Raw genomic sequence first — 23,466 nt, 5'->3', positions numbered from 1 at the left:
TTAATCATTAGAAACAAATACACGGTGGCACGGCTGCTAATCAGCTCTTTTAGACCATTTTCATTTTTGTTGTTCATTTCGGGATATTTTTTTTTCTTTTTTTTTTTTTTGCAACCCGTCGCCAGGAGCCTGACGTAGTACATGCTGCATGCAACAGCGAACGCTGTTGGCGCGCAGGGAAGCATGGACGGAACGCGCGGAGTGATCCTTTTTCTTGGGAGAACTTCTTGCGTAGCTTCCATGGCGTTGACTGCTGTGTGTGGGACGGAATATAGACGGACGCCGACGCTGCTAGAGAGGTTGGTGCAACCGCGAGTCTTTTGAACGCCGCTCTTTATGCAGTTTCTTTGCTGCGCAGTGACCGGCCCCGTCGCACTGCTCCGGATGATTTGATTCCCGGAGAAAGGCCCAGCTCGCCCACTGGTTCCTCGATACAAGGCTCAGCCGGTGAGCGTGACGAGTGGGATGCATTGCAGCGATGGAGGCGGCTGGGAATTCGTGCGAATGGCTACAAGAGAACAGTATCTACGATGTTTGTCGATGTTGGACGTTTCAGCGCCATCGGCGACCGTTCAGGATCGCGACGCGGGACCGTGCTCTTCCAGCCAGCAAGGAAAGGCCGTCTTCCACCCCGGCTCTGTTGCGTCCGCGGCACCAAGATGTTGCACGAAGCCATGCGTTGTTCGATTTAAGCGCGTCAACTCGCTGGCGGAGAGCGCCCGATCGACGAGCCCAATCATTTCTTTTCCTAACTCACCAGCCGACCGCAGGGATGTGGATGATCCTGCGTCTCTACTTCCGGCGCTAACTGAAGGCAGCGGTGACCATGGAGCTCGAGAGGCGAGCGGGGATGTAAACACCCAGGCCGACGCACGATTCGCAGCTTCCGAGCTTCGGGACATGGTTGAGTCGGGATCGCACGAGCCCGGAAGACGTTCACTTTGCCTCGTGCCTGACGCGCAAACCGCGAGACTTCCGCGAGATCAGAATGGAGAAGATGACGATGTACTCATACTCTCCGAAAGCTTCCCTCGCCAGGTGGAAAGCTTGGCCCATACCGAGTTGGAGGAGCACCTTTCCGTGCGGACCGCAGACGATGGTGGAGTGGCCTCCGGGAGCATTCCTTCTCGATCGACGGCGTCTGCTAGCGGTGAGATAGTTGCTGTGTCCGCAGACGATGACGTTTACATTGTGTGCGAGAACTTCGCCCCTTGGCGGAGGCGCTCCGCAGGCACGCCCACCGACAACGACGATGTGATCGTTGAGTCTTGGGTCAACGGTCGTGGCAGGAGCCAGTCGGGAGACGATGCGTCCGAGACCGGTCGCCCTCGACAGAGGCTGCGGGGAGGTGGTGTCGACCTTGCCGTGCCGGGCGGTTATTCTCAGAGAAGCCGCCTCTCTCGCTCTAACCATTCGCGCGAAAGTACGGGTGCCGTCGAAGTGCCATTGGTGACCACAGTATGCCGCAACCAGCAGGGTGCTTCGACAGCCGGTGCAGCGACAAACTTCCTCGACCGCAGTCGTAGTCACAGGCGCGCCGCTTTATTCGAGCTCAACACCGTGGGATGGCTCAGCACCCTCCGATTATGCCAAGATGAGAGGACAGCGCGCCGAGTTCTTCGCTTGTACAAAGAAGGAATCAACGGCCGCTCGATGGAGGCCTGTTCAGCCGAAATGCGCACCCTAGTGAGCGCTGCTGTCGCGCGCAGGCGCGAGGAAGCAAGCCAACTCAGGACATTGCTTCGTGTAATAGATCGTGTCAACTGGCAACTTTAAGGAATGACGGACAGGCGGAAAAGCTTCAATATCCGACATGTTTGTGGACTCGGCTCCCGCGTAGGTGTCAGCCAGGAGATCTTGCCTCCTAGCAGTTTCCTTGGCCCGCTGGATTGCCCAGAGTTCCTCGTCCAGCGCTGAGCTCAGCAGCTGGGCCCGCCAACGCGCGCGGAGGCTGTCGGTGGAGGCTGCATTCTCGTTACCGTATACTAATCCCTGGTACTTTCATAGTATGAGTGCTAAGGTGGCTCGTGCATCGCTATGTTTGCATTTATCAGTCGTGTGCGTTGCTGGATATGTAACATGTAGTAGTGCCGAACTCTTATGTGACTGCCGCCATTGGACAGACTGCGACCTATTGAGTTGTGGGTGAGGCGGTGGGTAAACGCACTTCTGCAGTTTATAATGTTTAGTAGTATCATGGAATCTAGTGATTCGGTCCTCCCGCTCCCACACATCGTGGAACTCTAACGAAGGATCAACATTTGTCGCATAGTTCGGAAACTGAGCCCTCGAGCTACGTTGTGTGCTTCCTCATTAGGGTTGTTCTCTCCGGTGAGGTCGCGGGTGTGGACTGTAATCCATAGAATGTAGGCGCATCGGTGTTCATGGGTTATTTTGCCTGTTCCTAGAATAGGCATTGCCTCAGGGGAAATCCTGCCATTTGAAAAGTGACGTACTGCCGTTCCTGAATCGCTTATTATTGAATAGGCGTCGGCTTGTGTTATGGCCAGAGCTGTAGCTGTCTCAACATGTCTTGTATTTATTGTCAGACTTGTGCTGCATTGTTTATTGCGGTCAACTAGTGCTGCGACAAAACAGCCTTTGTATTAGTAGCGGGAGACGCCTAGGAAGACCACCACTTTGTTGTTTCCGAAACTCTTGATCATGATTTTTGCTCTGCTTTGGCTTCCTTCAATTGGTGGTGTACGGAGTGCATGATTTCTTTTATTATTATTTTTTGTAATTGTGGGACTGTAAGCTTAGCCCGTATGTCTCGCGGAATGTCGTATTTGGTGCCGTATATGTGTGTGTGATAACTGATGCCTAGCATTGGTTTTAGAGGGGCTCTCGTGTTGTGCTATACGTTAGGCCTCTATAAGTTCCTCAAGTGTGTTGTGTAAATCTAGCTCAAGGAGCCTAGCTCTACGCGCCGCTGGTGGCGGCCTTGCTAAGTGCACTTGATAAAGGACGCAGCCGTCAGCCGTAGTGTTTCAGCATCGTTGCTCGTGCTTCTCTGTTTTATTCACGTTTTCGGAGCGAAATAAGTGACCCACGTCGCATGGGGGGGGTAGCCAAAAGCGTCAAGCCATGTCGAAGAATAATTATTGCGCGGTGGGGTTCTCGAATACCTGTTAAAAACTTGCCGGCGACACGATAACGATGACTCTCGCGAGGTCCCATGACCGGCAGGAAAGGCAGCAATCGATCGCCGCTTTCCGGCGGGAAAACTCTGCCGCCTCCTTTTTCGAGTGTGCTTTAGCAAGGCCGACACCAGTGGGGCGTCTGTCAACGCTCACTACGCGTATATAGGGCTATATATATACTGTGGTAAGTCTCGGCATTTAATCACGCAAGAAGAGCGGATAGCTATAACCTAAGGAAACTGCCGTTTTAACGAACTTTGCATTGGAGCCCATCTCCTTACCAGCTCGGGTAGAGCCCTCTATCCGAATGAATAAACGCTTATCCAATAAACAGTGTAGTTCGCCTACTGCGGCATCTGCTTTTGTCTACACTTCTGCACAGTAACGCAGTTCTAAGCTGGTCGTAGCTTTCTTTTACAGCGGAGCTGTTAGCTTTCCGTAAGTCCGTTTCGTGCCGACAGAAAACTCAAGAGTGCGTCGCCGAGCCACGCAACCTCCTCGCATCGCACACGTGCACGGCATGCGCGCGCTTCGCTCTCCCCAGCCGAGGAGAAGCAAGTGTTCGCTTATCCGTGACGTCAGTGATGTGCTAGAAAGCTATGAGCAGCCAGCACGCTGACATACGTGTCGCCTCTCTCGTATATAGTAAACACGTGTGCGCAGCTACCATGGGCCGACCGAGTAAAGGCAAGACTCCAGAGGAAGAAGCCTCCTGCACAGGAAGCTCGGCGCACGGCTCAGCGGGACTACGATCGACGAAGGAGAGCCGATCCTAGCCATCGCGCCGAGGCCGCCGCCGACAAACAGCCGTCGCCGAGCCGAGGATGCCGAGTTTGGGGCCAGAGACAACGAACGCTGCCGACTGAAAGCTCGGCGCCGCCGGGAATCGGTTCCGGGCCTGCGCGTCACCGAAAACTTCCAACGCCAAGCCCGCACATCCATGGACAAGCCTAGCAACGCTTCGTGTGAGCCTAGCCAAGCCATGCATAACGTCGCAAAACTTAGCAAAACCTAGCAACGCTTAGTGTGAACCTACCCTAGCCACGCATAACCTGGCAAGAACATTGCAAAACCTAGCAACACTTACCAAAATAATGACTACGTGAAAAACGTGACTGGGGACTACGCAAGGCATGGGCACCTCCAGTGCCTACGGCTAAGGTTTTGATTTAATGCCAGTGAGGTGACTCTACGTTGGAAGCAGAAACTCAGGGCTCCGTCACTGCGGCTCACATCGCATTTTTCGTGCTGAGCTGCAGGTAGCGGCTTGGATTCCCGGCTGCCAGCGTCCATTTCTATAGTGGGGGCGAAAAAAAGAGGAGGAGGAATAAACTATATTTGTAAAAACGAGCTGACAGTGGAGTCGTCCCAGGTGGGCGGCGTGCATAGTCCAGGATGCCGTGGGCCTGAGCGGGTAGCTTGGCCCTGCTCACCAGACAATACTGGTCTTCAGGGCTCGGGCTTGTGAAGTGAGCCTCCCATTGCTCGATGGCTGATCCGGTTATGTGTGGTATCGATGGGTTGTGCCCACACTCCCCATACCATGCGGTAGAGGGTAATGGGCGCAGAGCAGTAGGCGCACTTGTAAGTGTAGCTAGCAGGATACAAGGCGTGCAGCAGGGTGCCGTGAGGGAATGTGCCGGTCTGTTGTTTGCGGAGCATCACTGTCTATTGTCTAGTCACCTTGGGATGCGGGGGTGGGTAGGTCTTCCTACCTAGTCTGTAGTGGCTCAGGATGTCGCTGTATGTTTTCGGGACGCCGTCAAGGGTCTACCGGGGCTCGCGAACCCGGTGGGATAGCCCGGAGAATGTGATCTCGGGCAGCGGCGTGAGCCGCTGGATTACCCGCCAGGTACTCGTGTCCCGGGGCCCAGACAATGTGTATTAGTTGAAAATTGTCCAGTTTCTCAAGGAAGATCAGGGCTTGTTTAGAAATGCGGCCTTTTTCTACATTCTGTTTGTAAGTCCGCGATGACTGCGATGTGATCTTCCTCTCGCTTTCCCGTCGTGGCCGCCAGAGCCATCACCATTACTTCCGCAGAGTCTATGCCTGAAGTCCACTGAGGCCACTGCGACCTCTTCTCCCTGGCCATTTATCACGCTGACAGCGTGGGCTGCTCTGTTCTTGTAATTTGCTGCTTCGGTGTGTGTGACTTCTCCACTTCCTGGTCCTTCGTAGGCCTTACGTAGAGATTGTACTCTCGCTTGCCTGCTTTCTCTGTTGTGTTCTGGGTGCGTGTTTCTCGGGATGCTGGCCACGATGATCTTCTCTCACAGGGGTAAAGGACCCACTGTTTTCTTGATTCATAAAAGGAAAGCGCTTATTTAGTCAGATTTATATTAAAGAATCGCGCGTGATCCGAATGAACCAAGTGACCCCGTCGCTGTGTCTCTCAATCCCAAGTGCTGCTTTGGCATGTAAAAACGTGAGTAGGTAAACTAATTAGACGGAGAGTTAGCAAGCTAGTTGAAGCGACAGTTAGAAGATAAATAACTTCCTCGAAACGCTGGTCACTATTTTGCGGATATAAGCACACCTGCAGCTGGAGGTCTGACTGCCCAGAAACGGGACGAAAGAAAGAACTTGACAGCGCAGTGCACTCATCGAAACTGATTCTATTATTAAAATCAACTAGCACAGGCATTCACGCTTATATCTACAGTGGCATGGACGCGTAAACCATTTAACGACTAAAAGTTTTTTACGTAGGCCTTCTTATGCTAACAGCATTCGCTAACCTTCCAATCACACTTATTTTTTTATATGGCATCTGTGCGCAAGGTATTCCGCATGCCTTCATGCGCAGACTGACCTCCACAAGCATACGGGAATCAACGACACACTGTATGTAAAGTTTAAGCACACTCTAAAAGGTGCAAACGTCAAGTTTTAACGGTCACTAAAGAGAGAGAGAGATGAACGGGGTGGGGAAGGCAGGGAGGTTTACCGTATGAGATTCTGGTTCGCTACCCTACACTGGGGAAGGGTAATGGGAAATAAAAGCCGGAAAGAACAGCAAAGAGAAAAAGCAAAGAAACGAAAAGAAATGTAGGGAACGTTATGAACGTCCGTGAGAATTACAGTCTCTCCAATAGGCCACTCGAACATTAAAATTTCAGGAATGTCTTCACTGTCTTCTTGTGTGACGACTGTATAGGCCGGCGTTCCAGGACTGTGTACTCCGAAAACGGCCGGTCGTCAAGACGCGCCAGCGCGGTCGCGAGTGACTGCATTTGTGCTCAAGCAAGCAAGGGGCTGACAGATGGAATAGCACACTGCGGTATAAAGTTTGTAAACAGGGATATGGTGCCTCAGAAAGGCTGGCCAACGTTTCGATAGGAGGACCTATCTTCGTCAAAGGCGGCCTCGTCATCCTCGGCGTGTTAGTTTTAAAGGGTTAGTGCAGTGACGTCACGTGCGGGTGTTGTCGCTGGCGGCTGGTTTTAAAAAGAGAGACTACCAGAGGAAACAAGCGCTGTCATCCGACGTCTGTGAGCTTCATTCCCAAGACGAGGGGACAAGACCGTGAGAGTGGGCAGGCGGGGAGAAAAGAAAAGAAACAAAAGCAGAAAAAAAAGGAAAAAAGATAAAAAAAGAGAGAAAAAAAGGGGGGGAAGCCAGGGCGGCACCAAGACTGAAAAAAAGGGGGGAGAGTGAAAGAAAAAAAAGGGAGAAACAAAATTTTTAAGAAAGACGGGTGCTTGGGAGCGTGTTGGGATGCGAGAGGTTAGGAAGCATTCAGGGGGAGTCTTTGGCGGTATGTTTTTGTGGCATTAGAAGGGCCGGTCAGGCGGTTAGTGCGCGAGTAACACAAAAGACAAAAAAAGAAAAACCACACACACACACACACGCACACACAAAAAAAAAAAACGTGAGGCTTATAGCGCGTGAAAAGACAAGGACGAAAGGAAGACGTGACACACACAGGCGCTATAAGCCCTTGTCACGTCAATACGTGATCACGCCTATAAGCCCGGCCTTTTCTTTTCACGCGCTATAAACTTCACGATGTCAAACCAACAAGCCCAAATCACTGCATTACTGTCTTTGTGCGCTGTGTCGGGGACAACGACAAAGAATGTGATCGACAGTTTCCTCGCCGCCGCAGTGGTCACGCGCAGCACGAGCCTCCCATCCAATGCTGAAAACAAACGACTTCGTAAATGCGACGCCAAGCCACAATCGGTAAAGTGCCGTTCTCTCGGGTCAGGACATATTCTGCAACACGTGAAGTACTGGCACGTATGTAAATGGGCTATACCACGTATGAGCAATAAATTATTTACTATGCAGGGAAGCTTATGAGTGACGCAGGCAGTCGAAAGTTGAAGAGCGATGAGAACAAAATAAAACAATAAGCCGTACAATTTATCTTTGTCAATATAAGCTAATCGCTAATTATTCAATGCGCCTGCATGTGTATAATTTGTTTTAGTGAAGATATTTCAGGTGGCGTTTATTGGTTGATTGCTTAATTTCGTAAAGAACGGAGTCGATAACCAGCAAATATGTTGCGGTAGCATTGGCGGCTCTCTATTCGAAGACCGAATCGAATAATCGGTATTCGCAAATGCGAACATTCTTACAGCGAAGCTGTAAATGCGGACGATTGTGCCGTCGTCGTCGGACTTCGCCAAAAAAGGTGTCACGTGACCTACCGAGCGAGGAAGGCAAGAGCTCAACTGGGGAAAAGGGATTAAAGTGAGCCCATTCCCCCTGTTGGAATGCGATCTTATACCAGAATCTTGTACGGTTGTCAGACGGTGCATTTTCGTGGATCGAGCCAGATCGGCATCGAATTTATCGTCGACTGATTCCGTCCTGCCGCGATAGAAACGAATGTCATGATGGCGGTTTGCGGCCAACGAACAGTGGCCAGTGATTGAAACGCGATTCTAGGAGCGCGTAGCTGCCGGCACTTCTTGCTGGAGCAAGTAGTGCCGGCAAATCGTTAAACCAATCCAACCAATCCTCAAAGCGGGTGCAGCGCACGCATCTCCTGTGGTGGGCGTTCCGCCCAATATACGTAACATTGGATTAGTGGTTCCGCACATTCCACCCCAGCTACAACTCGTGGGAAGACCACGAGTAGTGCGCACTCCTGAGAAAGAAGCTGCCTACCGCGAGCGTTAGCGAGTGTTGGCTGGTGAACGGGCTCGTCGTCGTAGGGCCGATCCCGAGCCGCGCGCCAGAGATGCCGAGTTTGAACGGCAGCGCCGGGAGGCCGATCCCGAAGTGCGGGCCCGAGACGCGGAGACACATCGGCAGCACTGGGAGGTGAAAGAATGGTGACACAAAAGATTTACTATATATACTACTAGCGAAGTTTGACTTGCATGGCGTAACAGCCCGTGCTACTATACACAGCCTGGCTGTTCGACCATCTTCATGGACTCGAAGGGGCGGCGATTTGTTCGATTACTTCTTCAGTATTTCTACACGTCCACTGTATTCAAATACACATGAAGTTGAAGTAAAAGTACGGTAAGGCTTCACCCTCACGGGCATAGCGTTGACATAAAACCTGAGAACTTGCGTAGTAGAGCAGCCTACGTTGCTTAGCTAGCCATACATAACAAGCTATGCAGCGATCATTCGCACCCATCTGAAGAACCCTGTGCATGCGAAGAAACTGCTTACTCACTCCTAATGCTCCGTTCGTGCGTTTAAAAATCATGAGCCATTCCACGCTGCGAAGGTGGTTGACCAGCGAAGCTGTTTAGCACGCGACACGGAGGTGGCACATAATTTTGAACAAAGATACGAACTCATTTATTGTCTTGATGGGTGGTCATCGCGATGAAAGGTGGGCACTCTCATTTATTGTCTTGATCGGTGGTCATTATTTCACTCGCAACTGCAATCGCATTCCTTCATAAGGTTAAATCGATGCACGTATGTCGCTGGGTTGTCGGTTGGGCCGGATCGGTGGGGCATCGCAAGGACGTGCCTGCAACACGGAACGCGTAAACCACTCCCTTTTCGGTACCGACACATCCACATTGAAATCACTGACAGTGACAGCAGGGGTAGTGTCATCGCAGCTAATTCACGCAAAGTGAGTATCCATGAACCTTACGGGACTATGAGTCATTGCATTTTTGCTTGCTTGCGGGGGTATGAGCCATTTCTTACAGGGGTATGTGCCACTGATGATGACAGTTTTCGACCTGTGCTGTATGTTGTATGAGTGATTAAAAAGAATTTAAGAGCTGTTCGCTTCCCTTTGCTGAGTGCTTGTAGCCTCTGCCTTATGGGGCTATGAGTAATTGCATTTTTTGCTTGCCTATGGGAGCATGAATGCTTACGGGGGTACGAGCCATTGATAATGACAGTTCTTCTTCACGAAAAACAAAAGCGCGCGGAACCCTAGCCATATACAGCTTCGTTGCAATAAAAAGCGCTTCATACCGTATTACGTAATGACAGAACATTGCTTACTTTTAAAATACTGCAAAGCGAACATCGTTTAACATTCTTGTGATAACGGCTATTCATTATTCGAAACCTATTCGAAAAGTATTCGATTCGATCCGCTTCTGGCACTATTCCACTCGTATTCGACTCAGTCTGAAAAAATCACTATTCGCACGATTGCGCAGTGGAGAGAGACCTGCTGTTGCTGCTTAACTGTAACAATAACACCTATCCACCACGGGTAGTACTGGCCCGACGAGCACTCGACGCAGCACTCGAAAGTACTGTTGAAGTCACATCTAATGTAAAGAAAGAAGCCCAGTTGCGATGCCCCATTGGCTCCGTAGCACTGAAAGAAATTTCTTTCGTGGTGGTGTTGCGCTTAGCCTCACAGGTCACCAGGATAAGCGTGTACTCATTCATGTTAATACGTTTACACAGGCTATGCACTCCCCCACTCCTGCGTGCATCATGCTGGTGGGCATTCGCTCAAGCTCGTTGACTTGTGCTGACCGACACCCACTCGCGTTCTTAGTCGCTTCTATTTACATTTAGAAGCATCCACTTGTGCTCACACTGGCACTCCCCCGCCCCTCTCCCCGCCCTCTCATTGGAACCCACATATCTGCTCCCGTCCACTCAAGCTCACCATCGATGGCTCGCGTTCATACTCACTTTATAACCAGCCACTGACTCATGCAAATGCTCACGTCCAGTTACACCTTTCATCACTCACTAACACACTATCCCACACTTCTGAGATGAGTATGGAGTAGGCGTGAGTATGTCTACTCGTAGGTGACAATGCCGACCTTTACTTGCACCACTGAAGGAGGCTATAACTATCTCATACTTATAGACAATGTAATGCTTCTGCACGATTCCATCGTACAAGGCCAAGAAAGAAAAACGAATATGAACTAAATTCTCACATTTCCTGAAAACAGAAACTTACAAAAGTTCCCATGAGATTCTTCAAGCACTAACCCATCTCGGAAACGGAATGTTGCTCGTCTCATTAAAATAGCGCAATCAAAAACCCTATGAAACAAAAAAAAAATTCCCGGACTACATAACGCGTGTCAAAGAAGCGTTGAAGCGTCCCGCACGCAAGCTCAACTCCATAGATGGTGAGCCGCATGGTCGACACTTCCTAGCCAGAAATCACGACGCGTCTTCCACGGTCACGGGTTCAAGGCCGAGCCTTTCGCGCAGCGAAATGCGAACGCGAAGTTACGATCCCCCCGGACCGCACCGTTGCAGTCGAAGGCGATGTTCAGCCTGCTCTGGGTGTGGCAGTAGTTGATGAAAAACAGCTTTTCCGGCGAAAACTGGCGTAGCGCGGGCCACACCGTCTTGTGGGCTTGGAGAGCGCGGAACGCCGGCATGAAGTCCGGCACCGAGTCCAGCCGACTACGCGATGACGACTCGCTCGTTCGGACGGACGTCGCGTTTCCCGACAGCGGAGGAGTTTTGTCCCCAGAATTGACATGGCCGGAAGGAATCACGCGGAGACCGACCTGCCCTGTGCCGACTCCACGCAACACCGCTGCCGCGAAGGCGGCTCCCAGGCCTCCGTAGTTGATGGCCGCGGCCGCTTCGGGGTAGTAGAGTGGTTCATGTGCCATCATCATCGACACAGTGGCTTCGTTGAGCAGGAAGTCGTAGTAGACGGCGTCCTTGGCGAAATTGTGCGGCAACCTCTTGTCTTCGAAGTAGGCGTCGCTACCGAGAAGTGCCGCGTTTGCCCGACGCTCGGCGATCCAGTGTTCGAGCGCGGTATCCTTCGTGGTGTGGTGGGACCGGTAGATGCGGTGAAGCGTTTCGCTCGATTGGTACTCCGGCAGGGGCCACAGGTTGATGCTCATCGCTCGAATTTTCTCCCCCACCTTCGCGCGGATCATCGGGGGCCAGTTGGAGTGTTCGTACGCGGCCGCCGCCATTTCACGGACGTTGACGAGGAGTTCGTCGACTCTCTGCGTGACGTTCGGAGAGAAGTTGAGCGCGACGTGCTTGGAGAGCAGCGGGATCTTGAAGGAGTGCTCCATTTGGGTCTCGCAGAATAGGGGACGCAAGAGGTCGCCCAGTTCCTTGTTGCCGTACTTGAGGTCGAAGAAGCTGCCATCGGCAATCGGAGCGTATATCTGGAGAACCCACCAGCCCAGGTGACTGAGGACCAGAGAAGGGTCGTGATCGGCTGTGATGTGGCGCGTTACTTCAACAGTGCCCACTTTCTCGACGATGGCCACGTCCGAACCTACAAAGGCTTCCTTGAGCCCGAAGTATTCGTTCATTAGGGACACGAGACGATTGGCGCGCGGGCCGAACGCGCTGGCGAGCGAGTCGAAAGAGTACAAACTGGATCCCACGTTCTCGTGAAGGGACTCGAGCCTGAACACCACCTGTCGCGTGAAGTTGAACACAGCGTAGCAGTTGGCCACTATCAGCCCCTCCCTCGCTGTCTCATTGTAACCTGCGAAGTACACTAGATACTGGTAGATGTACCCATGCACCGCGGAGTCGCTGCTAATCGACCTGAACTGGTTGGCCCAGAACTTGGCGAACGCGCTCGGGCCGACGTACACCGTCCGTCGGCCACTGACGGTCTTGTTCGGTAGCAGCCTCACGTCAAACCAGAGCGGTATGTTCCACCGAACGCACAGGTTCAGGTGCACGTCGAACGGGTTCGCGTCACCAGGTGGCACCTCGGGCCAGGGAATGCCGAGGCTTCGCATGAGTTCCCTGAACATCCTTCGCGTGTCGTCCGCTCGCTCAGTGGACCGATTCACGCAGGCGCCGAACGACGAGGCTACCATGTTGCCCAAGTGCGGCTCGAAGTCGCGGTTCGACATCTCGCCGGCCACCCGCCTCGCCCAGTTGTACTTGACGTGCCACCTGTAGTTCCAAAGCTCGGACACGACTCGGTGCGGGTGCGGCAGCCAGCGCGACGTCACGTACGCCTTGAAGTCGTGGCACGGGTCGGCGCTGGTGTTGAGCGACTGCATAAGCAGCGATTCGGACTTGGCGCAATCATCGCTCCGGCAGCTGAACGTGTTCAGGTACTGCTGGCTATCGTCCTCGCCTGCTGCACCAGACACCAGGTAGTAGACGCCGAGTGCTGCAAAGGCCACGACTGCGGCCATCGTGGAGACGAAGAGGCACGCCCAGACGCCCACTCCGCAAGGGCACTTCAGGTCCAGATGCCTCTTGCGTGGCGGTGCGCCCTGCCGCGAATGGAAAAAAAGAAAGATGGCAAGCTGATGCGGCTCTGTCCGCGCCGTTCTTTGTCGCATGCAACGAAGAAATCATATTCATGAAGGACATGCCTAAGCAGGCGTTTCATGCAGTCCTGGCAAAAAGGAGTATCTTCGATTTCTCGTCCCCGACTCCCCAAGAATGCCCGAGGCGCTGCGTACGTCAACGCTTATTAGCTGAAAGTACCGCTTAGGGCAGACCGGGATGACAAATAGAGGACGTGCAAGGAAGTTGACAAACGAGAGGCTTTCGTTCGAACTGTTTCATGCACCTTACTATGGCGGTATTAGAAGCGGGCTAAATGTAGGCCTCATATAGGGCCAACATGTTATATTCGGTAATGTAGCCTATCATGCGACCGAAATGACCCTTTGTCATGGCACCACTGACCACTGGAAAGCCAGTGAAACCCTAAGTTGGCGAAAGCTATAATGCACGGCCGACTTCAGGCTATGTACACGGCCGATGTGATTTCACATTGGGCAGGCCTACAGTGGGAGTGTTCCTTGTACATTTAGGAAACGTCTTCTATCATGGAGTAGGAATTTCGAACATGGAGATAAGTGTGGAACAAGCAGTCACGCTCGCTTGAAGGAGTTGCCAGCGTTGTGTCGTCTTTAGGACTGTTTACGCTCGTGCTCACCGGTAGCGGTGCCGACCTGCGCTGTTCAGGCTTCATCACCAGAACGCCTGTTGCAGTGGTTCCAAGACGACGACGCCGAGAACCCAGCACTGATTATGAAAGAAGGTGATAGCCCTAATGGTTAGAAAAAAAGGATGATATATTTTTCAATGATGGCACAACCCCACTGCGACGGACAAGGCACGAATCGGGTGCTAATACAAGTCGGATGTTATTACGAAAATAAAAATGTAATCGGAAATACAAAAGAAAGCGGTCAGCATCAACGTATATCAACAATGAGTTGGAATGATTATTATTATTATTATTATTATTATTATTATTATTATTATTATTATTATTATTATTATTATTATTATTATTATTATTATTATTATTGTGGTGGTGGTGGTGGTGGTGGTGCTGGAATGACGATGGTGATGGTGGTGGTGGTGGCGGTGGTGGTGCTCAGCTATTGCACGGAGCCAAAAAGCGGATACGCCACGAGGCAGGCAACGTTAGACAAATAACTACTCTTAGGAGAGACAAGAAATATGCAAAAGGAAAGACAACCAGAAGGAACAGAAAACAAGAACAGTGTGTGATTGGGGCAGTAAGACTTAATGACGCAATAATAAAAATGGAGTATTCAAGAACGAAATGTAAAACATTGCATTAAAGGAAAGTAATTTCAGCAATAAGTCAATTTTAGTGGAATGATCAATACACAGAAAAGAAAAAAACTAAGGCAATACCAATTAACACGGGATATTGCCTTCCGTTTAGTTGTTGTTGTTGTTGTTGTTGTTGTTGTTGTTGGTGGTGGTGGTGGTGGTGGTGGTGTTGTTTGCAGCTAGTTTCCAGCGTTTCGTGATATGCGTAGGCAAAAACGTTGGTGGCGTCTATAGAGCTAAAATAGCTCAAGCATATGGCAAAATCATATCAGCGTATGTGTCCCAGCTGCGTTTGAGGCCAGGCGTGTCAAAACGGGTGATAAATGACGGATGATACCTTGATGCGTTGCGATCTACGCCAACAACGATAGCGCGGCCGTTGCGCCCTATGCCTTACCGATAACGGGTGAGAGCCTTGCCGTGCTATGCGCCGACGCGTGCACCATGCAGACTAGGCATGGAATCGTTGCCGCCACTGCATACGCTCCTCCTGGAGCGTCATCCTTGAAAACTTTATGATCGACACATTTGGGTGGATCCTCCCTGTGGACCCCAATCCCATCATCATTGTGGGTGACTTTAACGTCGATGTGTCTCGTCCCGACGGAAAGTGGTTATTAGCTTTTCTCTTGCAAAGGTTCGGCCTTCAATGTAACGCCAAGACCAATGTCTCCACGACACGCCATCGGTCGCACATGTACCTAACATTCGCTAGGAACATCTCCAGTGTCGTCACAGAGCCCGTGGCCCTCTATCATAGCGACCATAAAGTCATAATTGCTGTGGTCACGAGATAAGCGTAAATACAAATAAACATAACAATGTGCATGATTGTGTTATATTGTTTTGTTGTTTTACTTTCCTTATACGTATATACAGCCTCTCTAGTCATCCACCTTCACAGAGTACAATGGCTCTGAATTTTTATCCCCGCATCCCTTGGCACATCCCCACGACCGGCGATCGTGCAAGAATCAAGTGGATAACACCAATGAACATAAACATTACTTTCAAGCTATCACGACTTTCTAACCACGTCAAGGCAATTGGCCTCTGTACACATGGAACTCTCAGTGGGAGAGTGTGGCGTCGTGCATGTTCCGGCCGCTCTTTGAGCTTCCAGACGCAGCATGGCCTCCGAGATCGCCACCCGAGCGCAACAACACGTTCACAAACGGTGCACCTCCCTGGTGCTTCCTCGCGCGGTTTAAATTCATCAACACCTACGCGCAGTATTCCATGTGCATTTGCTGTGCACATGGGCCGCTTGTGAGCGAACGCGATTGGCCAATGTCCGCTCATACGAACCGACTTGGCGGAACAAAGTGCTTTCTCAATAAGGCTGAAATTGATGCCGCCGGATCAGAACAGGTTAGTAACGCCAGCAGGCACTACGCCGATATAAGTTATGGCATATTGGCTGTTTCCTTCTGGCCGGTGTTGCCTATCTGTATGTACTGGATGTTTCAACGAACACTTTCAAAATATTTTGATGGTTGCCTGTGGCAGATAGCTAGGTGTTACTTCATGAGGTGGTCTACTCTAAGCGGCGGACGGCACTTGCACAAATAAAAAGTGAAATGCAAAATCGACTAATTAACAAAAGGTCTCTAAATAACTTTTAACTAATTACCTTATGATCCATATTGCAATTTACAACTTCTAGCCTTGGAGTTCGCAAGGCGGATCCACTTGGAAGTAATTCTCAGAACGACACCAGTTTCGAGATATTAATTCCCTCACTTACTTGTGTTGGTGTGCTTCAGTGCATACATTGATGTTTTCTTAACAAATCAACTAGAACGCCAACGAATTTTTCCGCAAAGTTCGAGAATGAGTATCTCGAAACTTGTGTCATCCTGAGGATTCGTTCCAAGTGGAACCGCCGTGCGAACTCCACGGCTAGAATTTGCAAATTGCGATATGGGCCATAAGGTAATTATTTAAAAAGTTAAATCTTTGTGAATTGCTCGATTTCGCGTTTAATTTCTTGTGCAAGTACGGCCCGCCGCTTCGCGTAGACCAAGTCATGAACAAGAATTATATATGTCACAAGCAACACAAAGATTTTTGAAAGTGTCCGCTGAAACACCGTGCATATAGTCCCTCGTTTGAACCCTGCAACGTAAGAGTATAGCTACAGTCTTATTTCATTCCTTGCATAAAAGGCAGCACAGTACAGTAGTAACAGTAATTTTATATCTTAGGATAGTCATACAGCACCACAAGACATAACATGATAACGATGCAACCACAAACGAAAAGACAGAACAAAACCGCAACATTTACCCGTTGAAAAAGAAGCATAAAGAAAAAAAAAGGACGCATTACACAGAGATTATTTCAACTAGGCTTGTCTTTTCGGGCTATAGATATGGATGTACACCCGCTGGTGTAACTGTTCAGGCACTCGCGTCTAGTCTTCGAAAATTCCAGGCAGGTCTTGCAGCTCCCGCAACTGGGGCCTGTAGCGATGCCGCGCATCTGGAAGCCGCCACTCAACACTCGCCAGTTCGCGGAGTAACCGCGTCGGCACGTTCGGGTCCCGGCTCCTGCGCTCGATAAGAGCGCGCACCAGAGCGCGTATTTCGGCAGAGTAGGCTTCCATTGCGCGGCTGCGCCTTCCTTCTCTGTAGAGTTGAGTCACCCGACGCCTCGTGCGCCCGTCGGGACACATTTGCAAGATGTACAGAGCTCTCAGAGTGTTCAGTTCGAACAAGGCAACGCGACTACGACTGTGGAAGTTCGTAGCTGCACCGGCTGTCGAAGCCGTCCGCTGGTTGCGGCGTGCCCTGGCTAGGAATGACACTTCGGGTGCACCCGTACTTTCGAGGGAATGGGTAAAACGAGGGAGGCGGCCCCGCTGAGGAGAATAGCCGCCCGACACGGCAAGATCGACCACATCTCCCCGCTGTCTCTGTCGAGGGCCACCGCTCTGCCACACATCGTCTTCCGACTGGCTCCTGCCACGACCGTTGATCCAAGACTCGAGGATGACGTCGTCGTCATCACCGGACTGTCTCCGCCGAAGGGGTGAGCTCTCGGGCACGAAGGACAGGTCGTTACCTGAGGGGAGGCTTTGCAAAAGACGGACACTGTCAGGCAAAGCAAGCGCTTCAACGGTCGGCTGCGAAGGAACGTCACCAGGCGCAAGCGTGTCATCGGCATTGCCCACGGGAAAAGACATTTCAGGTTCGACAGGAGCTCCGAAAGCAGCAGACTGTCTGCGAAACGTCTCGGGCTCACCGCCTGGAATCAGATCACGCCCGCGAGAAACGTCCTGACTTCCAGAAACATTGCTATTGGCCAAGCTTGTATGCCGGAGCCGGAAGTTTTCACATGCCAGGAGAGAAGATTGCGTCTGCTCACAAAGCGGACTCTCGGTTCGTGGCACAGGCATGACCTCTTCTCGCACTGACCGTCTTCGCTCAGAAAAGCTCTCAGAAGTGGCGAGCCCCCTTTGCTCAGGTGAAAAAAGCGCGGAAGCAAAAGCATTGGTATCCTGCCTCCTCCAGAAAGAACGAAACCTCTTCATTTCCAGAGTCTCAAGGGACCTGTCACCACGTGCACGTCGACTTTTGGACGAAGCAGTTTTCGGGGCCTCAGGGAGGAAGTGGTCGTCGACAGATGGTCCGTACGGAAAAGGATGCTCCACACTAGCTGCAGAGTATCCTCGCCCACGCGAAGAGTTCTGGGCCTCAACGATGACGCAATCGTCGTTATGCTTCCTGCGTGGAGGAATAAACCTCTCTGCGACGACCAACAAGTCACCTTCGGAATGTCTCTGCTCAGAGGAAACGTCCTCGAATGGCGCTACGTTTTGCTGATGATTCACGTACTGCCTATGCGGAGATGGGAAGCGCTCCGACGCAGCAACAAAATGACCGTGAGAAAAAAAGCTTTGAGAATCGGTTCTAGAGTGGCTTTGCGTGAAAGGAGTCGAAAGCGAACACGACGCACCAGCCAAGTCACTCACATCGCCCGCTGAACCAGTAGACGAAATCACTGGGCCAGTTGTTAACCGACAGCCCTTTTCGGTCGAGTTGACCGGGTCTAATGGCTCATGTCGGTCCGGGACGACCTCGCCTGTGAGGGATTCAGCGCGATGGCTTGCGGTCAGTATACGTGTATCGGCATCCAACGCGCATTCTGCACTCTCGTTACGTTCAACATCTTCACACTGAACAGATGTTTCGGCGCATGCTGGTACAGCGGGCACAGCAGGGGCGGGGCGTTTTCCAACTTCAACCGCCTTCAGAAACGCCGTTTCCAGCGCGACGGAAGCGTGCGGCTTAGTTCCCGCAAATATCTCGTCCGTGCAACGAGTGAGCAAGCGCACAGGTACGGTGCGTGGTGTCGCGTTGCAGCCGGCAACGGCAGCCGGCATCGTAGGAACGCCCCGCAAGGTCGAGTAATCAAGATGAACGTCGTCGCCGTGCAGGCGCACAGGTTCCAAACCTCCTCCGCTACGGGCCTGCACCACACTCGAAGCACAAACCGGTGGGTCCGTTGAGACGCATGTCGAAAGCTGTGCACGTTCTTTCGCTCGAAGGGCCGCCTGTTTGGAAAGTGGAACACATTCGAAAGGCAACCGAACAGACATCTCGCCTCTCGACGCTCCCGTGGAATTCGGAGAGTCCGTTGTGGGCTCGACGTTGTCACAGCTCGTGCTCACTTCCTTCCCTGACGCATCGTCATTAGACGCGCTGAGCTTCCCGGCATTCCGGCGTGGGGCACCTTTTTCCGCAACCGAAGCATTCAACGCTGGATTCGTGCACGCGCCATCCTGGGTTCGCCGGTGAAGCTCGGACGGGGACTTGGCACTCCCCGTCGCCTCCCGAGATGTGGCCGGTCTTTCCGCTTTTTTCGCACAGCGGTTCACTGCCTTATTTAAACGCATTAACTGCGCGCTTACGCTTGTGTCGCATCCTCGTCGCACCGTGGTCCGACCAGCAGGCGCCGCCCGTCGGCGTGGTCGCCCGCGCGGTTTTGGCTCAGTCGTAGCGGTCCCAGTCTTTGCAGGCATGGGAACATCTATGGTCTGTTGCATCAAATTCAGTCTCCTTGTAAACACGGGGACGGAAGGCTCCATGGCAGCTTCCACGGTGGTCGACGCGGTCTTGTGACTGGCGCCGGCTTGGTTGGGAGCCTCTCCTTGGGGACGCCCACATGTTTCTTCGTCAAATGACCGGGACGAGCAGGGCGAAAGCGAACTCTGAGTCGACGTTACAACGCGTTCTCTAGCTCCGTAGCTCACGCCACCTTCCGACGTCTCTTGGCGAAGACCTCCGGTGGTCGCTGGGGGGTCGCCTTCCACTTGTGCGCTCGCGTAATGTACATCAGATGGCGCCTCAGTGTTTACCGGCATCTGGATGCTTGCGGGCTTCCCTTCGTCGCTCTCGCAACACTCGGTCGCCCGTCCACGCGCCACAGTCTCCACACCGCTTAGTCCGTGCCGCGCGTCGGAGTATATGGCGACGTTCGTGGCTTCCACGGCCGAGAGATTCGCGTCGCCGCTTGCCTCCGAGACCGCAGTGCCTCCGTGCCGACAATGTGCGCCAGGGTCTAAATGCACGTCAGACCCGCAGCAGCCACTTGAGACGCCTGGGTGGACGAGCCCCGCCGAGCCGAGCGACGACTCGCTTTGCGACGCGCAATTCAGCATCAGTTCAGGTGGCGAACAATTCACGTCCAGACGGTCGGCCATCCGAGGCGCCACTGCAGTTGCGTCTCGCTCTCTCGGTAAAGAACCACTTCGATGGCGGTGCGTCGAAGCCCGGTGACTGCAGCAAAGAAGTCACGCACGAAGAGAGGCGCCGAAGAGTACACGGTTACTGCGCACTATATCTCCAAGTGGCGGCGGCGTCTGTCCATACGGCGGCCCAAGGTCGAAATCCTGCGCACTGCCGCAGCAGCGGCGAGACGCGTCTCCTTCACCGGTGTCTCGAGTGGTGGAATGATGATGCGTCCAACCAAGTTTGTCTGGGTGGGGTTGTTCAAACCCTAGGACCGCGTAGTAGTGGCCCAAAGGTCACCGCCGCCGTGGCAGAGCGAGGTGAGCGTCTTTCTTGCGCCTGCGAAGGGCTCCAGTGACGACCGGCGTCTCACGGCTGTGGAACTTTCCAGAAACGCCGCGCGCACCGTCATTGGCGAACGCGAGTCAGTACGGGAACTCGGAGCGCCAGCCGCCGCGGCCGACGGTGAGACGCCTGCTTATCTGGCCTGCAGTACAGTGTACTAGAATAGTAGAACGCATGCCTTGGGTGGGCAAAAAAAAGACGGGCCTTTTTGGCGATGACGCCGTGAGACTGCGCGGTCCGATGCCGGCGTGCTCGGAATGCATCGTCGGGAATGCACACAGCCTGCGGTTCAGTACGCATTACGCATTACTTAAACAGCGTGTAAGTAAACGTTTGCCTGGTAGACGCAGATGTCTCCTCCCGAGTTTATTCTATTATACACGGATTTGAGTGGTAGTTCGTTAATATGTTGTCCTGCACGGTGTTGCATTGCGTGCAGCACACGCTCCGCACGCGTAGAAAGATAACGCACGCCAGAGGTGGAAATACGAATTGCAAAGGGTTTACTTGTAACAATGTTATGTAAAGATGCGTATCAGTGTCTCGATAATTGAAAATCTTGCAAATGAGTAGCAGAAGTACCGTATATTATACACGTGTAATGGCCGCACCCGTGTAATAGCTGCACCCAGAACTTTGTAAAAAGAAAAATCTCCAAAACTATATATTTAAATATCACCCACCTATAAGCCGCACCGTTGATTTTTGAGAAGGTCTGTGACGCCCCACAGACTGAGAGGCTGCCGTCGCTGATCTGTGGGGCGTCACCTGTTGCTCCAGCCGGCAGGTGACACGCTGCGGGAATAACCAAAAATAGCCAGAGCCAGTACAAACGAGTACTGTACTTACATTAAGGCAAGTACAACCAAAAATATTTACGGAAAAAAAAAATGTGCCTTTTTCTTCGTGTAATGGCCGCACCCCCGATTTCATGTCAGATTCATGTCAGATTAGAAGCACATGTGATTAGCAACAAATGTGATAATCGACCTGTTAGGCGCAGCCGTGTTGCGATGTAGCTCGTACAACAGACGTGCGTTTTGGTTATGCATACTTCCAAAACGTTTTCAGCAGTGTGAGGCAGAGGGCCGCACAGGAAAACGAAAAAAGGCGTATTTCGGCCGATGACGGGGGTTCTCAACAATCTCACCGTCTGTCTTTGCCTGGAACGCAGGCTGAACAAGTAGAGCCACGGCGCTTCCTTCGTTCATGGTTCTGCGTTCACACTCATCTGCGGCACGAGAAACCGATAAGTAGGCGCGTGCGAATATTCGAATAGTAACGAATATTGTACATTTAATATTCGCATTGGATCCGAAAAATGGATATTCGAGAATGTTCGAATATACGGTCGGATACGAATATTCTAACACGGTTCTTAGCATTTGTTTCCGTCCAATACAAGAATATAGGGGAGATTTCGTGCTGAATTTCATGATGATTCCGTGCTGTTGGCGAAATTTCACCTGTAAATCGCACTTAGCTACTAAACGTTCTTAGTTTGCGGAAAAGCCAGCCTCTCAGAAGCAAGGGGCTCGGGTTTGCAGACGACGAGGATGATGGTGGTGGTGGTGGTGGTGGTGGCCTCATATTATGGCTCATACCCACACTGGGGGATCGGCCGAGAATTGCGTGCAGAAACGATTACCTATTCTTTTGAAGTGTTACATATTCGATGAAAAAAAAAGAAAGAAAAGGAAACGTACAAAAACAAACAAATTACAAGACAACAATCAAAAAGGGATTTGTTTTGTTGATTGTATGTAACCGCAAACGGCATCAAACACGTCCCTGTGGCTGACCCCTGCAACTGACGCACCGAAAGATAGTATGATTTCGGATGATAACATTAACTCTAATTCAGCAAGCGGAAGTTCTAGATGTCTTTTTCTTAACAATTGGTATCGCCGACATAGCAAAAAATAATGATCTAGCGATTCTGTTTCTTGGCAGTATGGACGCAGAGGCGATAGCGTCAGACCAGTCCTGTGTATATATAGGTTTAACGGAGGGACACGACAGAGTAATCTCGTGATCACTACATCTGATTGTCTTGATGGACGCCACTGGATATTCCACGGAAATTTTAGGTGCTGAAATTGTGTCCGTGTTCATTGACATCTCTATGAATTGAATATTTTGTACACCTAATTGCTGTTATGTGCGCCACTACTGGAAGAACCGGCATTATAGGTCCACTCAGGAATGCTCGCGCTAATCAGTCTGCCATTTCATTTGAATGTAAGCCACAGTGGCCAGGTACCCATAATAGTTTTAGAGAATTCAACTCTGGAGGAACTAATGTTATGAACGTCTTTAGAGTTGGCGAATTGGATGAAGCTGTAAGCGAAGTACAGACCGAAAGGGAATCTGTTATAATAACCGCACTTATTGAGTTTGCGGACAGCGAGCCTGCTTCTTCTTTTTTTTTTTTTCTTTCAGCGAAGAGGTATATGGCTACGCCCTGGAAAAAAATTGCGTGCGTTCACCGAGCCGTGTAATCAAGAATTTATCCCCATACGTGGGCCAATCCCGAAGATAGTGCAATACCGGACCGACCCTCAACGGAGGTGAAGCAGGCGTTAAGCACTCTGCCATCTTGTAAAAATAAGTTTAATAGCTTCGGACCAAATACAACCCGTATCAGACATTAGGCTGATAAGTACAGATACTACACTTTGACCCGCGCCTGCCATGTCTACGATCGCACCGCCCTCTCTTTGTCGGCGTTCCAAGCGCTTGCTTATCTCCTTTCCTTCCCTTCCGCTCTCCCGTAATGGCGGTTCCGTAAGCGTGCTGCCCGTCAGGACCGCGAGGCGGAAAGAAATGCGAACCGTCTACGAGGCCCAGATTCCGCAAACTTGGAACGCTTCGCCGGAGCAACGGCCAGGTTTCAGAGGGAGTTTGTGGGGATACCAATCTTGTGTGGCCTGTGTTGTGCGTGACCGCTTGTGGTTTTCGAGTGACCTCACAACCATTACTGCACTGCGGGACGTCGACCAACGCACGATCGCCTTGGCTACGGTGAAGCAGTGTGTGTGCCCTCGGAGTGCGGTGAGGTGCGTGTCTGGTCTACGTGCCGGGATTTGTTAGTAGAAGGTGCCGTGCCGCGTTTTACAACAACACGTGGGTATGTCTACGCCCCCAGTGTCTCATCATCTTCCGAGGCTCAACATCGTGGAGGAGCGACTAGTCGCGCCTCGCCTGCAATTTATGTGCATACGGTATTTGACGCACGGCAATGGACAGTTCGCGATTAAGAGGCCCACGTACA

General features: G+C 51.6%; 1 protein-coding gene, 1 long non-coding RNA gene and 1 other non-coding gene across 3 annotated transcripts; 1 reads left to right on the top strand and 2 right to left on the bottom strand.

Moving 5' to 3' along the window:
• The first annotated feature begins 235 nt into the window (after positions 1-235).
• LOC140219503 (uncharacterized) lies at positions 236-2,550 on the top strand. The gene is made up of 2 exons (XR_011895816.1): positions 236-299; positions 359-2,550. It is a non-coding gene; the product is annotated as an uncharacterized lncRNA (long non-coding RNA).
• An 8,195-nt stretch (positions 2,551-10,745) lies between these two features.
• LOC140219605 (endothelin-converting enzyme 1-like) lies at positions 10,746-12,704 on the bottom strand. The gene has a single exon (XM_072289519.1). The coding sequence runs from the start codon at positions 12,702-12,704 to the stop codon at positions 10,746-10,748; it is 1,959 nt and encodes a 652-aa protein (XP_072145620.1).
• Positions 12,705-22,708: 10,004 nt separating this feature from the next.
• LOC126535011 (U2 spliceosomal RNA) lies at positions 22,709-22,897 on the bottom strand. Its single transcript, XR_007600453.1, has one exon. It is a non-coding gene; the product is annotated as a U2 spliceosomal RNA (small nuclear RNA).
• Between the last annotated feature and the right edge of the window lie 569 nt (positions 22,898-23,466).

The sequence above is a fragment of the Dermacentor andersoni genome, chromosome 7, assembly GCF_023375885.2.
Source record: "Dermacentor andersoni chromosome 7, qqDerAnde1_hic_scaffold, whole genome shotgun sequence".
NCBI lineage: Eukaryota > Metazoa > Arthropoda > Arachnida > Ixodida > Ixodidae > Dermacentor > Dermacentor andersoni.
The sequence above is the reverse complement of the archived record's forward strand: the minus strand, read 5'-3'. Positions and strand labels throughout refer to the sequence as shown.